The sequence below is a fragment of the Ahaetulla prasina genome, chromosome 4 (assembly GCF_028640845.1).
Source record: "Ahaetulla prasina isolate Xishuangbanna chromosome 4, ASM2864084v1, whole genome shotgun sequence".
Lineage (NCBI taxonomy): Eukaryota > Metazoa > Chordata > Lepidosauria > Squamata > Colubridae > Ahaetulla > Ahaetulla prasina.
Genome location: NC_080542.1, coordinates 11268202 through 11290260, shown reverse-complemented (window position 1 = coordinate 11290260; position 22059 = coordinate 11268202). Strand labels below are relative to the sequence as shown.

The following is a 22059-nucleotide window of genomic DNA, read 5'->3' as shown; positions in this document are numbered from 1 at the left end:
AAGCCGAAGAGCCAGCGCTGTCTGAAGACGTCTCCGTGGTCATGTGGCTGGCACGACTAAACACCAAAGGCGCACGGAACGCTGTTACCTTCCCACCAAAGGTGGTGCCTATTTTTTCTACTTGCATTTTTTACATGCTTTCGAACTGCTAGGTTGGCAGAAGCTGAGACAAGTCACGGGAGCTCACCCCGTTACGCAGCACTAGGGATTCGAACTGCCAACCTTTTGATCAACAAGCTCATTGTCTTAGCCACTTGAGCCACCGTGTCCCTTACAGGAAAGGTAGCACCAAGTGAACCAGGGATGGGCAATTCACTGCCGACCTTTTGATCGACAAGCTCAGCATCTTAGCCACCGGGTCCCTCTTTGCAAATAAACTCTTACTGATCAGAATAAAGATTATATTTTAGACAGCATCAAGAGTATTTGATGACATGAAGAACCTTGCTTTTTTTTGATTCCCTGCTTCGTTCTCCACGCATGTTTTATCCATCCGCTTTCTCCGAACGGAATTGGCCCGTCCCCCTGAGTCTTTTGAAGACCTGATTCTTTTTAAAAGGAATTAGGGAATAAGGATACCTTAGCAAAGGTGGATCCTTTTCCTTCACTCTCGATGGTAATGGTGGTGGTGCGCCGAAGAAGGATCTGGTCGATGTCTTCCTCGCAGAACTTAGAGCCTTCATCATCCTCTTCCATAATGGCGGCATAGGCCCCTTTGCGCAGCAAATCCTCAATCTCTTTCTTCGAAAACTGCTGAATCTGTGTGGTGGGGAAGGAAGAAAATATCGTTTTTCCTCTCCTCTTTCTCTTTCTCTTATCTTTCGGTTAAACCAATCAGGAGCAACACAGGAAAGGCCAGCTGTGCAATCAAAAGACTTTTGAAGCAATATATAAAAACCTACCGTGTTTCCCCGAAAATAAGACCGGGTCTTATATTAATTTTTGGTCCAAAAGACGCATTAGGGCTTATTTTCTGCTTAGGTGTTATTTGGGGGGAAACATAGTACTAAATGCATCCATCCGGCTGACAATCTTAACTGGGGTTTATTTTGGGGGTAGGGCTTATATTACGAGCATCCTGATAAATCATGCTAGGACTTATTTTCCAGTTAGATCCTATTTTTGGGGAAACAGGGTAGAAAACTGATGGCAGAAAAAGACCTACCGTGTTTCCCCAAAAATAAGCCCTCCCCTGAGAATAAGCCCTCGATGTTTTTTTAATTGTTTTTATTCAACGTTTACATCTTTAAATCATAATCACATTTTTACAACTTTCCAATACTGGCATTTTTAGTCACATCCACGGCTGATTATCTACATTATATACATATGCATTTTGTTTGTTACATACTTATTTATATAATCAATACATTTTATATACATACTTACTACGCATGAAATATAACATTTCATTACGATATCTTCTCTTTTACTATACACTAACCATTAATTTTCGATTCCTTTTCCAGCCAATCATACCATCTGTTCCATATTTCATAATAAATTGTTTTTTGTTTTTTTGTTTTTTTGCATTTATATCCCGCCTTCTCCGAAGACTCAGGGCGGCTTACACTATGTCAAGCAATAGTCTTCATCCATTTGTATATTATATACAAAGTCAACTTATTGCCCCCAACAATCTGGGTCCTCATTTTACCTACCTTATAAAGGATGGAAGGCTGAGTCAACCTTGGGCCTGGTGGGACTAGAACCTGCAGTAATTGCAGGCAGCTGCTGTTAATAACAGACTGTCTTACCAGTCTGAGCCACAGAGGCCCCTTCCTCTCTGTCCTTAAGTTCCATCGTTAATTTATCTGCTTTGGCACACTCCAGCACCTTTTTTATAACCATCGTGTTTGATGGAATATATTGTTGCTTCCAGTTTTGGGCACATGAAATTCTAGTGGCCGTAATTATGTGGAGCATGAGGTATTGAATTTCTTTAGTCATTTTTTGTTTTATAATCCCTAACCAAAATAATTCCGGTTTCATATCTAGTTTTCCCCCAGTCATTTTTTAATTTTAAACCAGTAATCTCTTGCTTTATGACACAGATAAACCTCCAGGTGGCCTTAACGACTCTCGCTAAAAAAAAGGGGGGGGGGCAAATGACCAGCAGGTCTGCAAGGAGTATAAATCCTTCCAGTCCAGTCAGAGCTGAAGAAGCTTCTTGGGTGAGAAGCAAAAGGTCTTCAAAGAAAAAAACAAACCAGAAAATCCAATTGGTTCTTGGAAAAAAAGCACCTTTTTGGACAAGACCTGGATGACTAAGAATCTCCGCAGACACCAGGGGTGAAATCTACTTACCTTCCCTACTGGTTCGGAAGTGCATGCATCGACCCTCTGCGCATGCGCAAACCCTTCGGCACATGCACAGAGGGTTTCTATCCCATCCCATCCCACTCCTACGCTATGCTATGCTATGTTATCCTATCCTCTTTCTTATTCTATTCTGTTCTGTTTTCTATCCTATCCTATCCCATCCCATCCCATCCCATCCCATCCCATCCCATCCCATCCCACCCCACTCTTATTCTATTCTATTCTATTCTATTCTATTCTATTCTATTCTATTCTATTCTATTCTATTCTCTATCCAATCCTACTCTTATGCTGTGTTATGCTATGTTATCCTATCCTCTTTCTTATTCTATTCTGTTCTGTTTTGTTTTCTATCCTATCCTATCCTATCCCATCCCACTTTTATTCTATTTTATGCTAAACTAAGCTATGCTATGCTATTTTCCATCCCATCCCATCCCATCCCATCCCATCCCATCCTTATTCTATTCTATTTACTATCCTATCCTATCCCTCTCTTTTTAAAAATATTTTTATTAAACAGTTTTTTAAACAAACAAACGTGAAGAATTTTTATCCCATCCCATCCCATCCCATCCCATCCCATCCCACTCGTTCTATTCTATTCTATTCTATTCTATTCTATTCTATTCTATTCTATTCTATTCTATTCTATTCTATTCTAAAATATCAGCTGCAGGAATGCAACTCTTTCCCTCACCAATTCTCCTGGGAACTAAGGCGGTGTCTATCTGAGCTGTTTCCTCCTCACATCGGATTTGATTTGGGCTTCAACTTCGCTTCTTTGGAGGGATCCGGCTTATTTCTTCCACCATCTTCTTTCACTCTCTCCCGCAGCTTCCCCGATCTCGCCCACGGCTGCAAGCACTTACCCCAGTGATGCTCCCTTCTCGTCCGCTCATGGACTGCAGGACAGCTTTGTCCAGCCCCAGCTTGAGGCTGGCTTTGTCAAACATCTCCCGCTCGTAGGAATTCCGAGTGATGAGGCGGTAAACTTTCACGGCCTTGCTCTGTCCGATGCGGTGGCAGCGAGCTTGGGCCTGGGGGGGAAAACAGGGAAGCAAATGAAGCCTATGAGCATCCTTCAAACCAAGAAGAGACACAACAATTGGTATATACAGCAATATAGAGTAGTGGCCAAAATTGTGGAAACCTTTTGGGAAAAGTGTATTTTTGAGGTCTGATGGCTTATAACACAACTTTTTTGGGGGAAGTTTCAAGATAATCATATTCCACTGCTGGAATGGCCTGGGATTAGCCCAGACCTTAACCCAATTGAAAATCTATGGAGCCGACTAAAGAAACTGGTTAGTCAGAAGCGACCCAGCAATAAAACCCAGTTAATAGAAGCAATCATTCAATCTTGGTTTCACATGATAACAGCTGCAGAACTAAAAGGCTTGGTTCACTCCATGGGAAGATATTATAAGGCTGTAAGTCATGCTAAAGATTACCCAATTAAGTATTAATTGACATGGGGATCATTTTTATATATGTTGGTTTTTCTACGTGTTTCACTTTTCTTGTTTATGCTGTAACTGTTATTTTAACAGCAAATCCTTCATAAAAGTTATTACATTACATTCTTGATTAAATTATCTTTTCATTGATATATAATTTTATGGTACTACTCCCCTCTCCCAAAAAAGTGGCATTATTAGCTAGTTTTAGAAAATACACTTTTCCCAAAAGGTTTCCACAATTTTGGCCACTGCTGTATAAATCTAAGTCAGGAGTGTCAAACTTGATTTCATTGAGGGCCACATCAGGATTGTATCTGACCTTGGTGGTCCGGGGTAGGCACGGCCAGCTCGACGTCACTTGTGTCGGGGGGTGCCTATGGCAGCCTGAGCACTCTGTGAGCGAAAATGGGCTCCAAAGCTCCATTTTGGCCGCAGTGACTTCCTGCAACCCTCTGCCAGCAAAAATGGAGCTTGGGGGGGGCTGCTGGCCGAGGTACCGTAGGCCGGTCCTTCGCTGTTTCCAGGGTGGCCCCGTGGGCCAGATCTAAGTACCCCGCAGGCTGGATCTGGCCCCCAAGCCTTGAGTTTGACATCCCTGGTCTACGTGCTATTGTTATTTCAGGCACGTTTCCATTCTCACATATCTGGCTACCGGTGTCTGATTCGCCAACCACCCTCAGAGACCGCAAACAGTACCTGCAAGTCGTTTTGAGGATTCCAGTCCGAGTCAAAAATGATGCAGGTATCAGCAGCTGTGAGGTTGATCCCTAGGCCTCCCGCCCGGGTGCAGAGAAGGAACACAAAGCGATCCGAATCAGGCTTGCTAAAGCGGTCGATGGCCGCCTGCCGCAGATTGCCGCGCACCCGCCCATCAATACGCTCGTAGAGATACCTGCGCAGGAAAGACACACAATTCTGTAAAATCAAGCCTGCGACACCGGCGTCAACATCTGAACCCATCCGTCTTCACTGCAACCACCCGCACACCGGCCTCTAATTCTATTAATTTAATTTAATTTTATTTTAAAAAAGGAAAAACTTGGCTACCACAAATTCTGAACGAATGCTGTAACAATGGATCGTCTGAAGAACTTGCGCAGCACTTAACTTTGCACATTTAAATGCTGCCAGCTCTATCTGAACGCACTAAATATATATTGTATATGTATATGTGGTACCTCGCTCAATAGTAGTAACTGTGAGAAGGATTTTGGAGTCCTTAGTGGACAATCATTTAAATATGAGCCAGCCATGTGCAGCAGCTGCCAAAAAAGCCAACACAGTTCTAAGCTGCATAAACAGAGGGATAGAATCAAGATCACATGAAGTGTTAATACCACTTTATAATGCCTTGGTAAGGCCACACTTGGAATATTGCATCCAGTTTTGGTCGCCACGATGTAAAAAAAGATGTCGAGACTCTAGAAAGAGTGCAGAGAAGAGCAACAAAGATGATTAGGGGACTGGCGGTGAAAACATATGAAGAACGGTTGCAGGAACTGGGTATGTCTAGTTTAATAAAAAGAAGGACTAGGGGAGACATGATAGCAGTGTTCCAATATTTGAGGGGCTGCCACAAAGAAGAGGGAGTCAAACTATTCTCCAAAGCACCTGAGGGCAGGACAAGAAGCAATGGGTAGAAACTAATCAAGGAGAGAAGCAACCTAGAACTAAGGAGAAATTTCCTGACACTTAGAACAATTAATCAGTGGAACAACTTGCCTCCAGAAGTTGTGAATGCTTCAACACTGGAAGTTTTTAAGAAGAGGTCGAATAACCATTTGTCTGAAGTGCTGTAGAGTTTTCTACCTAAGCAGGGGGTTGGACTAGAAAACCTCCAAGGTCCCTTCCAACTCTGTGATTCTATTTGTCATTCTATTTGTGATTCTAAATCCTTCCATGGCTGTGACATTTTGGTAGGTTATAACTGCACGGATTTTAAGAAGTTGTCCCTTTTGAAGATAATTGTACTATAAAGAATTGTAGAGCAGGGGTCTCCAACCTTGGTCTGGGAGTTGAAGTCCACAAGTCTTAAAGGGACCAAGGTGGAGACCCCTGTTGTAGAGGATGCAATGCAAGATTCTTAGCGAGGAGGATAATATGATTGTGAAATCATAAATGTTACCGCATCAATGAAATAAGGTTGTGGAATATTTGGTTTGGGGGAGAGGGCTGGACAGCACTGGGGACCAACCAGCAAAAACTGGAGCGTGTAGCTGTCACTAGAAGGCAAAAATCACAAAACCGAATCTGACTTATTTTGGCCATGTCATGCGGGGGAACTCATTGGAGAAAGTAATTATGCTTGGACAGGTTATGAGTAAATCACTCCGCCAAAGAACACCATGGTTGGATACCCTCAAAAGCTGACACCAGCCACAGCATGGAAAAACTCAAAGAACATCATCATCCATAGATTTTCAGTCATCCAGGTCATGTTTGTCCCAAAGGTGCTTTTTCAGGAGGCAACTGGACTTTCTTGTTTTTTTTTTCTTTTGAAGGGATTTTGCTTCTCATCCAAGAAGCTTCTTCAGCTCTGACAAGACAGTGGGGAGTGGAAGGATTTCTATTCCTTTGAGACAGCTGGTCATTTGCATCGTTGAAGCCCTTGGAGGTTTACCTGTGTCCTCAGGGTGACCTGAGGAGAGCAAATGGTTCCTGTAGTCTGCAATTTTTTTCCTCTGGCATTTTTTCTCTCTCCACTGAATGGGTTTCCAGAGGAAAAATTGCAGAATGCAGGAACCAGGAGCACTAACTCAGGTGACCCTGAGGACACAGATAAACCTCCAAGTGTTTCAACGACCCTCTACGAAGGATGTAAATAACCAGCTGTCTGCAAGGAATCTAAATCTTTCCATTCCCCACTGTTATGTCTTCGGCTCCCAAGCCCGGCCTCCTGGCAGAGAGTGACTCAGAGAGTGAGGGGGAAGAGCCGACAGGGCTTCCCTCTGCCGGACCTTCCTCTCTGGCTCTGCTCCAGGTCCCAGAGGCAGGCCAGGTGGAGATGACGAGGCCTCTTTCTCCCGCACTTCCCCCCACCCCAGGCAACGCCTCAAGACCCAGCTGCTGACAATCAGTCCTGATTAAATCCCAGGCATCACAGAAAGGAGAGGCGGGAACAACAAAAGAAGGGGTGGGGCAGGCCCAGAGAGTGCTGAGTCACGGAGCCACACCCCACAGGGTATAAAAGCAGGAGGAGCTGCTCTATAGCTTCTTGTGACGGACAAAAACTGACTCTTGGAAACTTTGGCTGCAATATTTCGAGACTAAGAATTTGGCTTCTGGATTTCTGTTTATTTCTGAACTCTTGGTTGCTCCAGCAACGACCTGCAGCTACGCTGGAGATAAGAGAACTTGGCAAGCAATCACAGGTTCGTTGCCAGAACTGATATCTGTCGTAGGAATAAATTGCTGGCAAATATAGTCAGCTCGTGTGTCTTCTTGGTTGTGGTTGGGGGGGACAGAACACCCACCATCCTGTCAAGAGCTGATGAAACTTCTTGGATGAGCAGCAAAATGGCTTCAAAGTCCAGTTGCCTCTTGAAAAAGCAACTTTGGTACTCCAAGTGGCCTCAATGACTCTCTAAAAAGGACCCAAATAACCAGCTGTCTGCAAGGAATATAAATCCTCTATTCTATATCCCATAAAAACGTCTTCAAAAGAAAAGAAAAAAAAAACCCAAGAAAGTCCAGTTGCCTCCTGAAAAAAGCACCTTTGGGTCAAAGAAGCAGTGCAAGGTCGGGAAGATGCGGAGAGACCTGGCTCACCAAATCGCCGAGAGTCGGACGCAAATGAACGGATAACATCATCGTCGTTGTCATCATCACTGCACAAGCTCTCACCTCTTTTGGATAAGGTAGTCTTCCAGGATGTCGAGGCAACGGACCATCTGGGAAAAAATCAGCACTTTGTGTCCTCCGGCTTTCAGTTTAGGGAGCAGTTTATCGATCAGCACCAATTTCCCGGAGGAACGCACCATGGCCTGCAGCGGAAAATCGTGGGGCACGTGGTGGTGGCAGGAATCCCGAAACTCGGTCAAGATCTTCTCCTCAGCACCTGAGGTTTTTTTGGGGGGGGGGGAGGAGAACGGGAAAGAAAAGAAATGCAGATGAAGGAATTATCCACATTTTGGGGTGTGTGTGTGTGTGTGTGTGTGTGTGTGTGTGTGTGTGTGTGTGTGTGTGTGTGGTTGACCCAAGCTTGAGAAATCAGAACAAACCAAGACACCGCAAATGGCGCTTTGATCAACTGATGTCCTTTCTTCGCTTGTTGTCTCTACCGATTTTGTTATCTAAACAGGATACTTTCTGTGCCTAGAAAAAGATCTCAGGAGACGTAGAAGCTCCAAGCTGGCCATATGTTTGAGTTTACAGTTGTTGTTCTGACCTAGGCTCCCCCAAAAATCACGAAGCAGAATCCTGGTCCCCACAAAACCCGTTTTATTAAACAAACAGTGAATTCCTCTCATTCACCTTCAAGGGAGAATTTAGTCACAGACCTTATCTGGCTTGGAGAGCTGCCAGCCCGATATCTTCAAAACTTGGCAAGGAGCCTCAGAGAGTCATGAACCAATTAAGCGAACTGTCTCCTCCAAACTCCACTCCCCTTTTGCTCCTCTTTTATTCCCTCTGTTCTGTCCCCCCTCGCCTCCGTCCGAGCGATGGCTTAATTAGCTGGCACTATCAGCTCTGGCAGCAAACTAGCGAGCATCTACCAAGTGACTCTGTTATCTCCCTTGATGCCGATGAGTCACCCAGGAACAAACAGTACTTCAGCTCTAGTTAAGCAGTTGATTTGCCTGCTACGAAGAGGCATAGCAGCCCTCAATGGTTTTATATCCTATGGGGTGTGTCTCCATGACTCAGCACTTCCTAGGCCTGCCCCACCCCTGCTTCTATTGTTCCCACCTCTCCTGCCTACGAAACCTAGGGTCCAGCCAGGCCTGATTGCCATCAGCTGGGTCTGGAGGCGTGGCCTGGGGAGGAGAGTGAATCAGGGGACGGAGGCCTGATGGCCCTTCCCCCTCACTTTCCAAGTCACTTTCTGGCAGGGGGCCCGGCTCGGGGGGCGCAGACACAACACCCTCTGGTAGGGGCTATTCATCGTCCATCTGTGGCCTTACTCCCAAGTTGATCCTTGTTCTTTAGCTCTTCCCTTCATCTCGCAACTCTGCGCATGCGCACACTGGGAACAGGCTCCAGCTGTTCGTCTGCCTCACTGATGTCTGACTCTGAAAGCAACTGATAACTAGCATATGGCCCTGGCCCCCTCTCTGCTTCTGATGCAGAGCCCTCATCAGAGCCTTCCCCAGACTCCAAGACTGGCCCGTGTTCATTCCCATGTTCCTTATTGTGGCTGGCAGGCCACAATAAGTTGGTACCTGACTTACGACCTTAAGGGAGTCTGGATTTTCCATTATATGTCATGACAGTCGTAAGTCGAGGAACCAACATGACCAATCTGAACTTTGAATCCAGGTTGTAAGTACCTTTCGGGGGATCTGTCAAAACTTTTAATGGTTGCTAAATGACCAACTTAAGTTGGAAGATTGCCTTTATTTTGCACAGAGCAGCTTCCCCTCTTAGATCTAATTGAATACCTAATTCTCACTGAGCTGTTTTAGGCCTAAAGACATTTACCTATGTATTCTATTCTATTCTATTCTATTCTATATATTTTCTATTCTATTCCATTCCATTCCATATTTCCTATCCTATCCTATCTTATCCTATCCTATCCATTCTTTCCTTCTCTTCTACATCCTAATCCGATTCTATATACTAATCATATTCCTAACCCTATTCCATTATATTATCTTTCCAAATCTCCATTCTAGGCAGCTCAATCTGTTATCCACACCCCAAAAAAAAAGCCTTTCCGTTCACTTCCCTCACACTTACCATTGATGAGGTAGGGGTGGTTGCAACACTTGCGTAGCTCCATCATGGTGTTGAGAAGGTTGGGCATGTTGCTGTGCCCCGCCCCCTTGGAGAGGAAGTTGAAGTTCTTCTCTAGGATGGCCCGGTAGTACTTCTTCTGGATGTTGGTCAGCTCCACCTCAATGATCGTTTCCTGCTTGGGGGCCAAATTCTTCTCAACATCCTCCTTCAGCCGCCGGAGCATCATGGGCTTTAGGATGGCCTGCAGTTTCTGTACCTGGAGGGTGGGAGAGAGCAGTGGTTAGAGCAGCGGTTCTCAACCTGTGGGTCACGACCCCATTGGGGGTCGAATGACAATTTGCCAGGGGTCGCCTAAGACCATCAGAAATATGGGAAGTATACTTGTGAGTTGAAGAATCGCACTCCAATGGTTGACTCCACAAGCCAGCTGCAGGCTCTTCAAATTGCTAGCCGAATTTGGCTTCAGGCGTGATGAATTAAAAAAGAGAGAAATCTTTGCTCTGACGTCTCCCTCTCAAGCCAGCTGCAATCACTCCCAATCGCTAGCCTAATCTGGCTTCAGGCGCGATAAACTTAATAGGGGAGGAGTCTCTGCTTTAATGCCTCCGTCCTCAAGGCAATCGCAAGCAGTTCAAATCGCTAGCCAATACAGCTTCAGGCGTGATAAATTCAAAACGAAAATAATTTTACAGTTGGGGTCGCCACATTGTGGGGAATTATATTAAAGGGGTCACAGCACTATAAAGGTTGAGAACCACTGGGTTAGAGCCTTCGCCGTCTTGAGGTGGACCAAACTAAGATTCAACTAGTTTTGTCAGCAACGTTGTCTTCTTAAAGACAGATAGAGTGAGAACGACGACCATCTCTTGAAGATGGTTTTGCCTGCTTTTCATGCACATCATGCACTTCAGATGATAATTAGAACTGCAGAAAAAACAATTAATACCAATCGGCCTTCCATTGAGGACTTGTATACTACACGAGTCAAAAAGAGGGCTGTGAAAATATTTACAGACCCCTCACATCTTGGACATAAACTGTTTCAACTCCTAACCTCAAAACGACACCAGAACAACTAGACACAAGAACAGTTTTTTCCTGAATGCCATCACTCTGCTAAACAAATAATTCCCTCAACACTGTCAAACTATTCATTAAGTCTGCATTACTATTACTATTAGTCTCATCGTTCCTCTCATCCATCTCCTCCCACTTATGACTGTAACTTGTTGCTGTAAGCTTTATGATTTATATCGATTGTTTCCTAGTATGATTTTATTGCTTAATTTGTACCCTATAACCATCATTAAGGGCCTCTAGTGGCTCAACAGACTAAGCAGTCTGTTATTAATACAGCTGCTTGCAATTACTGCAAGTTCAAGTCCCATCAGGCCCAAGGCCTTCCATCCTTTATAAGGTAGGTAAAATGAGGACCCAGATTGTTGGGGGCAATAAAGTTGACTTTGTATGTAATATACAAATGGATGAAGACTATTGCTTAACACAATGTAAGCCGCCCTGAGTCTTCGGAGAAGGGCGGGATATAAATTCAAATTTTTTAAAAAAAGTGTTGTATCTTATGATTCTTAACGAATGTATCTTTTCTTTTTATGTACACTGAGAGCGTATGCATCAAAGACAAATTCCTTGTCTGTCCAATCACACTTGGCCAATAAAGAATTCAAGTCAAGTCAAGTCAAGTCAAGTCTTCTGTTCTGTTCTGTTCTGTTCTGTTCTGTTCTATTCTATTTTTCTATTCTGTTATTTTATTCTATTCTATTCTTATTCTTATTCTATTCATTGCAGAATGAATAGGGGGAAATAAGCAGATAATGGGGGAAAATAAGCCAGATAGGAAGCTACAAGCAGCAGAAATGGGACGGTTCAGAAAGAGAAAAAAAGTGCCAACGTCCAACGGCTCCGTTTTTGTTTGTTTGTTTTACCTGCTCCTCAGTTTTGAGATCCCCGAAGTCCTTGAGGAACTCTGATTCAGAGGGGAATTGGGAGGGTTCAAGGAAGTGCAGGAGGCTGAAGAGTTCTTCCACCGTGTTCTGGAGAGGGGTGCCCGTCAATAGCACTTTGTGTTCCTATAAGGGAGGAAGATGGAAGAGGCATCAAGACAGATGAGAGGCACCGCAATACCCTAGAAGAACAGAATACCAGGAAACCCTTTACCAAAGGTGTCAAACTCGATTTCATTGAGGGCCGCATCAGGGTTGTGTTTGACCTCGGAGGGCTGGGGGTGGGCATGACATGGGACTCGTGTCGGGGGCATCCGTGGTTCGCTCCGGCGGCTCCCCCATTCTTCGCTGTCCCTTCGAGGCAGCTATGGTCCAATCCTAAAATTGGACGGACCCCCAAGTCAGGGGGGATATCGGTGCATACCCTGGAGACACTGGGGTTTGCGACCGTCTCGCCCGCGACATTGGCCACGCCACTCGGGGGCACCTGTGGTGGCCAAGTGCTAATGCAGGGCTTTTCTGAGACCTACCCTTAACTCTCATTATAATCTCCTTCCTTCCTTCCTTCCTTCCTTCCTTCCTTCCTTCCTTCCTTCCTTCCTTCCTTCCTTTCCCTTCCCTCCCTTCTCCTTTCTTCTTCCTTCCCCTCTTTCCTTATTTTTCCTTCCTTGCTCTCTTCCCATCTTCCTTTCTTTTTCTTCGTCTTTCCTCTTTCCCTGTTTTCGCTGGCAGAGGGCTGCAGCAGACCGTCACAGTTGAAAATGGGGCATGGGGGGGGTGCACTTGGGCCCCCGAGCTCCATTTTCACCGGCAGAGGAACTGCTGGCCAGTTGTTTGCTGTTTCCAGGCCAGCCGAGGCTAAAATACATAAAGTTGCTGGAATTGGATATAACTAGTTATCTAGTTATCTCTAGTGTTTCAATATTTGAGGGGCTGCCATAAAGAAGAGGGAGTCAAGCTATTCTCCAAAGCACCTGAGGGTAGAAGAAGCAGCAATGGGTGGAAACTAATTAAGGAGAGAAGCAACTTAGAACTAAGGAGAAATATCCTGATAGTTAGAACAATTAATCAGCGGAACAACTTGGCTCCAGAAGTTGTAAATACACCAACACTAGAAGTTTTTACGAAGATGTTGGATAACCATTTGTTTGAAGTGGTGTAGGATTTCCTGCCTAAGCAGAGGGTTGGACTAGAACCTCCAAGGTCCCTTCCAACTCTGCTATTTTATTCTAAAGCAGCAAATCCAGCAAGGTATCCATAAAAATATTTCGCAAGAGGGACAGAAAGGCGTTGTTGGCTCCTACCAGGTCCATATGCTTGAGGCTGTCCAGCAGTTTGCAGTTGCGGTTCTTCAGGCGGTGAGCTTCATCGATGATCACACAACGCCACTCAATCTCCCTCAGCTCGGGGCAGTCCGACAGGATCATCTCAAAGGTGGTGATCAAGGCGTCAAACTTGTAGGCGCCTGGGATCAGGCGACCCTATTGGGAGGCAGAAACGAGCAAGAAATAAAAACTTGATTTCCGGGAACGATGTTGACAAAGCAGTTTTCTAGGCAAAACTTTTGAAGACCATCTTCTTTTGGGGTGTCACTTCCCAGAACAACCAATCCTGGGTTCTTTGGCCAGGGGCTCCCTCCCCAAATATTAACGACGTCTGATCCTGCTTAGCTTCAAAGGCCAGACGAGACCATCCAGCCCTGCTGAGGTGGTGGCAAAATCCACCAAAAATGCGACAAAATCACAAGTAATCGCAAAGATTACTAGATGCAAATAGAAGAACACACGTTATTTCCACAGCAAGGAAGATAAAGCAGGACGGGTTAAATTGATTATTTCATTCAAAGAGGAAAATATGTCTTTATTTGGATATCACTTCTGGGATTTGTGCTCGTGAAGAAAAAAAATGAAACTTTGACTTTGGTTTTGTTGATTAGAAAGATTTAGTGTTATAGGAATAGATAGTTATATACATGTATATGTATTGCTGTGGTCCACCAGCAGCCTGTGGAGCTGGCAACGGAGTCGGACAGCAATGAGGCTGAGGAAGAACATGGGCCAGTCCTGGAGATTGAGGAAGGCCTGGATGAGGGCTCTGCATTGGAGGCCAGGGCCCTCTGGGAGCGATGTGCAGACTCCGGAGCCTCCAGAGGCTGACAGTAGTGAGGCAGAGGAACAGGAGGAGCCTGTTCCTAGTACACGCATGCGAAGAGCTGCCAGAAGATAAAAGCAGCTAAAGCAAAAAGGACAACTCAGGAGTAAAGCCAGAAGACGATTGGCCACTCCCATAAGGCTTAAAAGAGCAGCAACGAGCCGTTGGGTTCTTTGTGGAAAAGCAACGTTGATTCCATTGCTTCTTGTCAGCGTCTCTTGAATTTTGTGGGGTTTTTGCCAAGAAAAGCCTTTGGCAGGTTGCCAAAGACAACAAAGGTTGGTTTTAAGGCTGCAGGACTGTTTATGAAGAATTTGTTTTGGACGAAGCTGAGAATGGATTAATTCTCAGCTGTTTTAATAAGTTTGTTCAGGATTAATTGTGTCTGATAATCACTACTTGGGCCTCGGTCACAACAGACACTGCAACCGTCATAAAGCCGAACCCGTTGCCAAGTGTCTGAATTTTGATCAGGTGGGATGCTGCAAAGGTTGTTAACTGTGACAAATGGTCCCAAGTTGCTTCTTTCGGTGCCGTTGTTAACTTCGGTCATTAAATAAACTGTTGCATGTTGAGGACTATCTTAATATTGCAACCTCCCACTCTCATCTCAACCAAAAGCTCTCTGCGCTCCCTGATGGTCCAAAAACACACAAAAAAAGGGTCTCCCCATTTACCTACCCGGGAATCCTTACAGTACATCTCGTATTGTTGAATCATCTGGCGGGATGCCAAGCTGCCGTGGTACACAATGGTGTTCATCTCAGTCCAGGTGTTGAACTCTCGCTCCCAGTTGGTGATGGTGGACAGAGGGGCGATGACCAGGAAGGGTCCCCGGATTCCCACGTTATAAACTTCCTCCAGGAAGGCGATGGATTGGATGGTTTTGCCCAACCCCATTTCGTCGGCCAGAATGCAGTTTTGCCTGTGGGGAAGGGTGGAGATATGGTTGGAAGTGGATTGAGAGACGCATGTTTGCACCCAATCCTTACACGCTCAAGTCAATTTACTACAGAACGACTAAAAACAAATGAAATATAATAAGGAGGAATATCTACGGAGATTCTCAAATCAACTAGATAAGGGGTCGGCAACCTTAAACACTAAAAGAGCCACAAAAGTCCTAACCGGAAGCCCCTGTTCAATTCTGGAGCTGACCGGAAGTCCGGTTCCCCCCACCAGAGTCTCCTCCTAGCGCAGCGTCCTTTTTCCTGTGCTGACCGGAAGTCCGGTGCTCATCTCCATTTCAAAGTCGAAGAGCCAGAGCTATCCAAAGACGTCTCTGTAGTCATGTGGCCGGCATGACTAAAAGGCCAAAGGCGCACAGAACACTGTTACCTTCCCATCAAAGGTAGTCCCTATTTTTCTACTTTCATTTTTTATGTGCTTTCGAACTGCTAGGTTGGCAGAAGCTGGGACAAGTCACGGGAGCTCACCCCGTTAGGCAGCACTAGGGATTCAAACTGCCAACCTTTTGATCGACAAGCTCATTGTCTTAGCCACTTGAGCCACCGTGTCCCTTAAAGGAAGGATAGCACCAAGTGGACCAGGGATGGGCAATTCATTTTCCACAGGGGCTACATGAGAAACTGTTGTGGAGAGCTGAATCAATAGGCCGTAGCATTTACACACACACACACACATATATAAATTGAGATGAAAAAAAAAGCAATCGTCTTTAAAATAAAAGCAATTCATGCAGGGCAGACAGGAACAGCCAAAGGGCCAGGTGTGAAAACAGCCAAAACACCCAGGTCTGAAGTAGAGGCTAGCGATAACTTTAAATTTTTGAAAAGTCTCAAAAGAATCAATTGTTAAGCACAATTTTTACAGCCAATCTACCCAATGTATCAGAGGTGGTATTCAGCAGGTTCGGACCAGTTCTGGAGAACCAGTAGCGGAAATTTTGAGTAGTCCGGAGAACCGGTAAATATCACCTCTGGCTGGCCCCATCTATTCTCTGCCTCCCAAGTCCCAGCTGATCGGGAGGAAATGGGGATTTTGCAGTAACCTTCCCCTGGAGTGGGGAGGGAATGGAGATTTTACAGTATCCTTCCTCTGCCCCGGCCACCAAGCCATGTCACGCTCACCAAGCCACCCCCACAGAACCGGTAGTAAAAAAAAACCTGAAACCCACCACTGCAATGTATTCTTAAAACTATCCCACTGGTCAACTTTTCCACAGATTAAATCATGGGTGACAAACTTGTTTTCGTTGAGGGCCGTATCAGGGTTGTTTGACCTCGGGAGGGGCATGGGCGTGGCCAGGGCGGGCGGGCCAGCTCGGCATCACTCGTGGCGGGGGGTGCCTGTGATGGCCCAAGTGCTCACACGGCCTTCCCAATGTCCGTTTTTGCTGGCAGAGGCACCACCAACTGGTCCTTCATTGTTTCCAGGGCTGTGCCATGAACCAGGGGTGGCCCTGTGGGCCTCGAGTTTGACACCCCTGGGTTGGATGGTGCTATTTAACATGGCTGATCACCCAAACTACTTTTGTAGAAGTTTTGCGTGGAGAACCAGAGGCTTATTTAGAGTCTTCATTTGTGTCTAATGACTGGAACTGTCCAAACAACAAACAATTTTTTTAAAAAAAATTTGAATTTATATCCCGCCCTTCTCCGAAGACTCAGGGTTGCTTACATTGTGTTAAGCAATAGTCTTCATCCATTTGCATATTATATACAAAGTCAATTTTTATTGCCCCCAACAATCTGGGTCCTCATTTTACCTACCTTATAAAGGATGGAAGGCTGAGTCAACCTTGGGCCTGGTGGGACTTGAACTTGCAGTAATTGCAAGCAGCTATGTTAATAACAGACTGCTTAGTCTGTTGAGCCACCAGAGGCCCTTGTTTCCCATTCAGGACTTTGTTCTGAATTTGAAGCCAACAATTTCAAGCTTGAGTTATATTCTTTGATGTCCCTCCTTCTCTTACGGAGCTACGACTAAGAATTCTCTGCCACCGCAACCCCAATAAGTTTAGGTTAGTAGATGGTAATTTAAGACTAGTCAATTTAACTGAAGTACTAATATTAACAGTGGGTTAAAAGATATTGTCAATTTAAAATATTACGGATTAGAAGTGGCGGGGACTTTGAGATATACTCCCATCATGGATGGAATATTGTTAATAATTGGTGTTATTAGTAATCCTATACATTTGGAATATTGATGGAATATTGGTGGAATAATGAGTGGTTTTTAAAAATATTGAATGACAACATGTCTACTAAGGGAATGAATGTCTACTAACATGAATGACAACATGTCTACTAAGGGACAATACATACAGGGTGCGAAGAAATGTTATTTATGCTTAAATAAATTAAATGGAAAATGTAAAAGGAATATGAAACGAGACTAGTATTGTTTGAAGTTGGAAGATTAGAATTCCACATACTATTTGTATTATTATTGTTTTTTAAGTGCTTCAGTTAATTCCATCATTGTTATATTTCCTTCTAGCATCATTTCAGTGTCTTTGGGAATCTGAGGTAAATTCGCTTTCTGTAAACACCGCTGAACACTTTCCTCCTCTATATTCTCTTGCTCATAAAATTTTCTATAGTAATCTTTTATAATTTTTTTCTTCTCTTCATTCTCACATCTGATCTGTCCTTGGTCATCCACTAACCGTGTTATTTTTCGTGAATTCTTTCTATTTTTTAAATTTATATGCTAACCAATCTACCTGGTTTATTGGCATTTTCAAAGTAATTCTGTTTTGCACCTCTACTTTTTTGTGCAAAGTCCTTTTTCTCTATTAGACCCATTTTATGTTTAATTAATTCCACTTTTATTTCGATATCCCTTTTATAGGGAGATTTCTGCAGTTCTTCCTCAAGTTTCTTATGACTAATTTCTAGTGTTTTATAGGCTTGTCACTATTTGTATTATTATTGTTAACATTGTCTAAAAAAGACCTGACCCAATCAAAAAAAAAGAAAGTAAGAAAAAAGAATTCCCTGCTATTGGTTTTGGAAAAAAACCACTGCTCAAAATAATGAGACTGCTGGGGTGGGTAGCAATAGCAATAGCACTTAAGACTTATATACTGCTTCACAGTGCTTTACAGCCTTCTCTAAGAGGTTTACAGAATCAGCATATTGCCCCCAAGAATCTGGGTCCTCATTTAATCGACCTCGAAAGAATGGAAGGTCAAGTCAACCTTGAGCCGGTCAGGATCAAACACCCAGCAGTGGGCAGAGTTAACCTGCAATACTGCGTTTCTAACCAGTGCGCCACCACGGCTCCTGGTCCTGGATTAGAAATCCCAGCCTTCACAATGGACATCGGAAAGCACAATTTTCCACTCGAGAGCAAAATCCCCTAACCAACCTGCATTTCTCCTCTGGGCTTTCCTGCCCGTAGCCTCACCTATTGTACCAGTTGAAAAGCAACCAGTTGACACCCTCCAGCTGATATTCGCGCAACTGATTGCCGTTCTTGTATTCGTGAGAAAGTTCCAGCTTTTTCCAGGAACCTGCCTGGGGTCGAGCCTAAGGGAGAAAGGTTTGCTGTTAGGCGCCAAAGATGTAAACAAGGAGGGAAAGGTTTTGTCGAAGTCGCTGAATGCCACTGAAAGAGTACTTCTGATTCCGTGGTTAAGGTTTTTCATCGGGGTGAAATGCTCCCGGCTCAGACCGGATTGCTTGATCCGGTAGCGATGGCGGTAGGTGGTTTGGAGAATCGGTAGCAAAAATTCCTGCCCCTCCCCCAGTCCCCGCCCAGCTGAGCTATGCGATCATCAGAGGGTTGGTGTTTTTTTTTACTTTTAAAAGCATTTATTCTTCGGCCGAAAAAATGCTTTTAAAAGTTTTTTTAAAAAAAGCCTCTGATGATCGCGCGGCTTAGCTGGGATTGTCAGAACCCTTTAAAAGCATTTTTTTCTACAACCTCATCAGATGAAAAGGTTATTTAAAAAAGCTTTTAAAAGGTTCCTCTGGCGATCCCAGCTGAGTTGCCTGATCATCAGAGGCTTTTAAAAGCATTTTTTAACAACCTCTTCGGCTGAAGAGGTTGTAGAAAAAATGCTTTTAAAAGTTAAAAAAAAACTTGGCCACACCCACCCAGTCACATGGCCCCACCACCGAGCCATGTCCACAGAACCGGTAGTAACAAATTTTACATTTCACCCCTGCCTTTCATTCATTTCGGTCAGTATTTCGGCAGGCGGTATACCCTCTTATGAAACAAATTCAGCCCCTTTCTATTCTTTTTTGTTTTGTTTTGTCTCCCATCAGAGCCTGGTAATATCAATGCTACCGGTTCTTTTGATGTTACTCTATGAAACAAAAATGTTTTAACTTTGGCAAACCACATAGGGAGCTTTGCATCATGATATGTGATGTCTGCCAAGTTCTGTACTATTCAGATTTTCTCTTCTTTCTTTCTTTCTTTCTTTCTTTCTTTCTTTCTTTCTTTCTTTCTTTCTTTCTTTCTTTCTCTTTTGTTCTTTCTTTCTATCTTTTCTCTCTCTTTCTTCCCTCCCTCTCCTTCTTTCCTCCCTCCCTCCTTCTCTCTCTCTTTCTTTTCTTTCGTTCTTTCTATCTTTTCTCTTTTTCTTCCCCCTCTCCTTCTTTCCTCCCTCCCTCTTTCTCTCTCTCTCTTTCTATCTTTTCTCTCTTTCTTCCCTCCCTCTCCTTCTTTCCTCCCTCCCTACTTCTCTCTCTCTCTCTCTTTCGTTCTTTCTATCTTTTCTCTTTCTTCCCTCCCTCTCCTTCTTTCCTTTCTCCCTCCTCTCTCTCTCTCTCTCTCTCTCTTTCTCGCCTTTACCATGTTTCCCCAAAAATAAGACATTCCCTGATAATAAGCCCAACCGGGTGTTGAGTGCATGTGCTAAAAAAAGCCCCACCCTTCAATATTTAAACACATGTGCAGCCGGTCCCCGCCATTTCCTCTCGTTAGGGTTAGGGAGACAGAGCTGGAAATCAGGTAAGATGGCAAGAGGAGCCCTGTCTTGCTCAACACATCCCAAAATAAGAAGACCTCCCTGAAAATAAGACCAAGCGCTTATTTTGGAGTTCAAAAAAATAGGACTTATTTTCAGGGAAAGAGTATTATTTTTACAAATAACCCAAGATGGCAACCATATCCGACACACCTTCCTCCTTCTATTTTCCCCACAACACTGTGAGATGAGTTGGCTGAGAGAGTGATAGGTCCAAAGTCACTCAGCCGGCTTTCGTGCCTAGGGCGGGACTAGAACTCACAGTCTCCTGGTGATTGGTCCAAAGTCACCCAGCCAGCTTTCATGCCTAGGGCGGGACTAGAACTCACAGTCTTCTGGTGATTGGTCCAAAGTCACCCAGCCAGCTTTCATGCCTAGGGCGGGACTAGAACTCACAGTCTTCTGGTGATTGGTCCAAAGTCACCCAGCCAGCTTTCATGCTTAAGGTGGAACTAGAACTCACAGTCTCCTGGTGATTGGCCCCAAATCATCCAGCTAGCTTTCATGCTTAAGGCGGGACCAAAACTCACAGTCTCCTGGTGATTGGCCCAAAGTCACCCAGAAAGCTTTCATGCCTAGAGCAGGACTAGAACTCACCTAGCCGGCTTTCATGGCTGAAGTGGGACTAGAATAAACTCAATTCAAAGAAAAGCCCGGAGGGAATACCACTAATAATAACAAAAGCTACCGATTATTAAATCTGCAATGAACTTTTGTTTTTCTTTGCTCCCCGTCCTGCAATAATGAGAAGGTACCAGAGCTCAGTTAAGGTTTCTTTTTTCAGTACCAAGGAGAGTCAGAAATATGCCTGCAGATGTGAAGGAGTAGGTATCCAAACACAGACACAGTTCCAGAATAAAAGGTAAAGGTTCCCCTTGCACATATGTGCTAGTCGTTCCTGACTCTAGGGGGCGGTGCTCATCTTTGTTTCTAAGTCAAAGAGCCAGTGCTGTCCGAAAACGTCTCTGTGGTCATGTGACTGGCATGACTCAACACCAAAGGTGCACGGAAAACTGTTACCTTCCCACCAAAGGTGGTCCCTAATTTTCAAATTGCATCTTTTATGTGCTTTCAAACTGCGAGGTTGGCAGAAGCTTGGACAAGTCACGGGAGCTCATCCCGTTACACGCGGCACTAGGGATTCGAACCACCGAACCGCCAACCTTTCGATCAACAAGCTCAGTGGCTAAGACGCCGAGTCCCTAATTCGGTTCCAGAATACTAGTGCAACAAAACCAGAAGGTTAAGTTAGCACGGCAGATAAGGCCCAGGACTTTAGAGCATAGGGAAGAAAGTTGTCACTCACCACCCGTTTGAGCTCAGGGTGCCTGGACTGGATGCGTTTAAACTCCCGGACCTTCCCTTCGTCCACGTCTTCTTTTAGCTCCCACGTGCTGTCTTCGTAAGGGAGCGAACACCATTTTACCAGGTAATAGATCACCGGCTGCACAATGTTTGAGCGAGAGAGAGAGAGAGAGAGACAAAGAGGGAAAGATGAGAGTACAGCTTTTGTGTTGTTCATTGATTGTTCAAATGGCTTTTCTACCATACATTCTACCATACTATAATTGTGGAAACCTATTGGGAAAAAAGTGTATTTTTGAGGTTTGATGGCTAATAACACTTTTTTTTTTTAAGTTTCAAGATAATCCTATTCCACTGCTGGAATGGCCTGGGAATAGCCCAGACCTTAACCCAATTGAAAATCGATGGAATCGACTTAAGAAACGTGTTAATCAGAAGCGACCCAGCAATAAAACCCAGTTGATAGAAGCAATCATTCAATCTTGGTTTCACATTGTAACAGCTGCAGAACTAAAAGACTTGGTTCACTCATGGAAAGACGTTCTAAGGCCGTAAGTCATGCTAAAACGTTACCCAGCTAAGTATTAACTGACATGGTGATAATTTTTGTATATCTCGTTTTTTCTACGCATTTCCCTTTTCTTCTTTATACTGTAACTGCTATTCTAATAGCAAATCCTTCATAGAAGTTATTGCCTTAGATTCTTGATTAAATTATCTTTCCATGGATATATAATTTTCTGATACTACTCCCCCCAGCCCATTTTTGGAGTTTTGTGTGACATTATTTCCAATTTGCTTTTTTTCCTGCCTTTTTTTTTTGTTTCATTGTTTCATTCCAATACACACAAAGGGAATAAAAATGTGTCCTATCTCTCTGATCGGTCGCAGACGGTGTTGACGGGAGGGCAGAGGTCGACGCCAAGGCGCCTCACTTGTGGGGTGCCTCAGGGGTCGATTCTCTCCCTCCTGTTTAACATCTATATGAAGCCGCTGGGTGAGATCA

General features: G+C 44.4%; 1 protein-coding gene across 9 annotated transcripts in view; it reads right to left on the bottom strand.

Annotated features, from left to right (window-relative positions):
* The window catches only part of CHD8 (chromodomain helicase DNA binding protein 8), a 132692-nt gene that overhangs the window by 40738 nt on the left and 69895 nt on the right, over positions 1-22059 (bottom strand). For all 9 annotated transcript variants that reach the window (XR_009154843.1, XM_058180335.1, XM_058180339.1 and 6 more), the window contains 10 exons: positions 21055-21192; positions 18176-18297; positions 14480-14723; positions 12952-13128; positions 11630-11773; positions 9687-9942; positions 7629-7842; positions 4482-4677; positions 3195-3362; positions 580-759 (listed from right to left, as the gene is read on the bottom strand). Coding sequence is in view for 8 of the 9 variants with exons in the window: in XM_058180335.1 (XP_058036318.1) it covers positions 580-759; positions 3195-3362; positions 4482-4677; positions 7629-7842; positions 9687-9942; positions 11630-11773; positions 12952-13128; positions 14480-14723; positions 18176-18297; positions 21055-21192 (1839 nt within the window). In the remaining variant the exon portion in view is untranslated. The remainder of the gene's footprint in view (positions 1-579; positions 760-3194; positions 3363-4481; positions 4678-7628; positions 7843-9686; positions 9943-11629; positions 11774-12951; positions 13129-14479; positions 14724-18175; positions 18298-21054; positions 21193-22059) is intronic.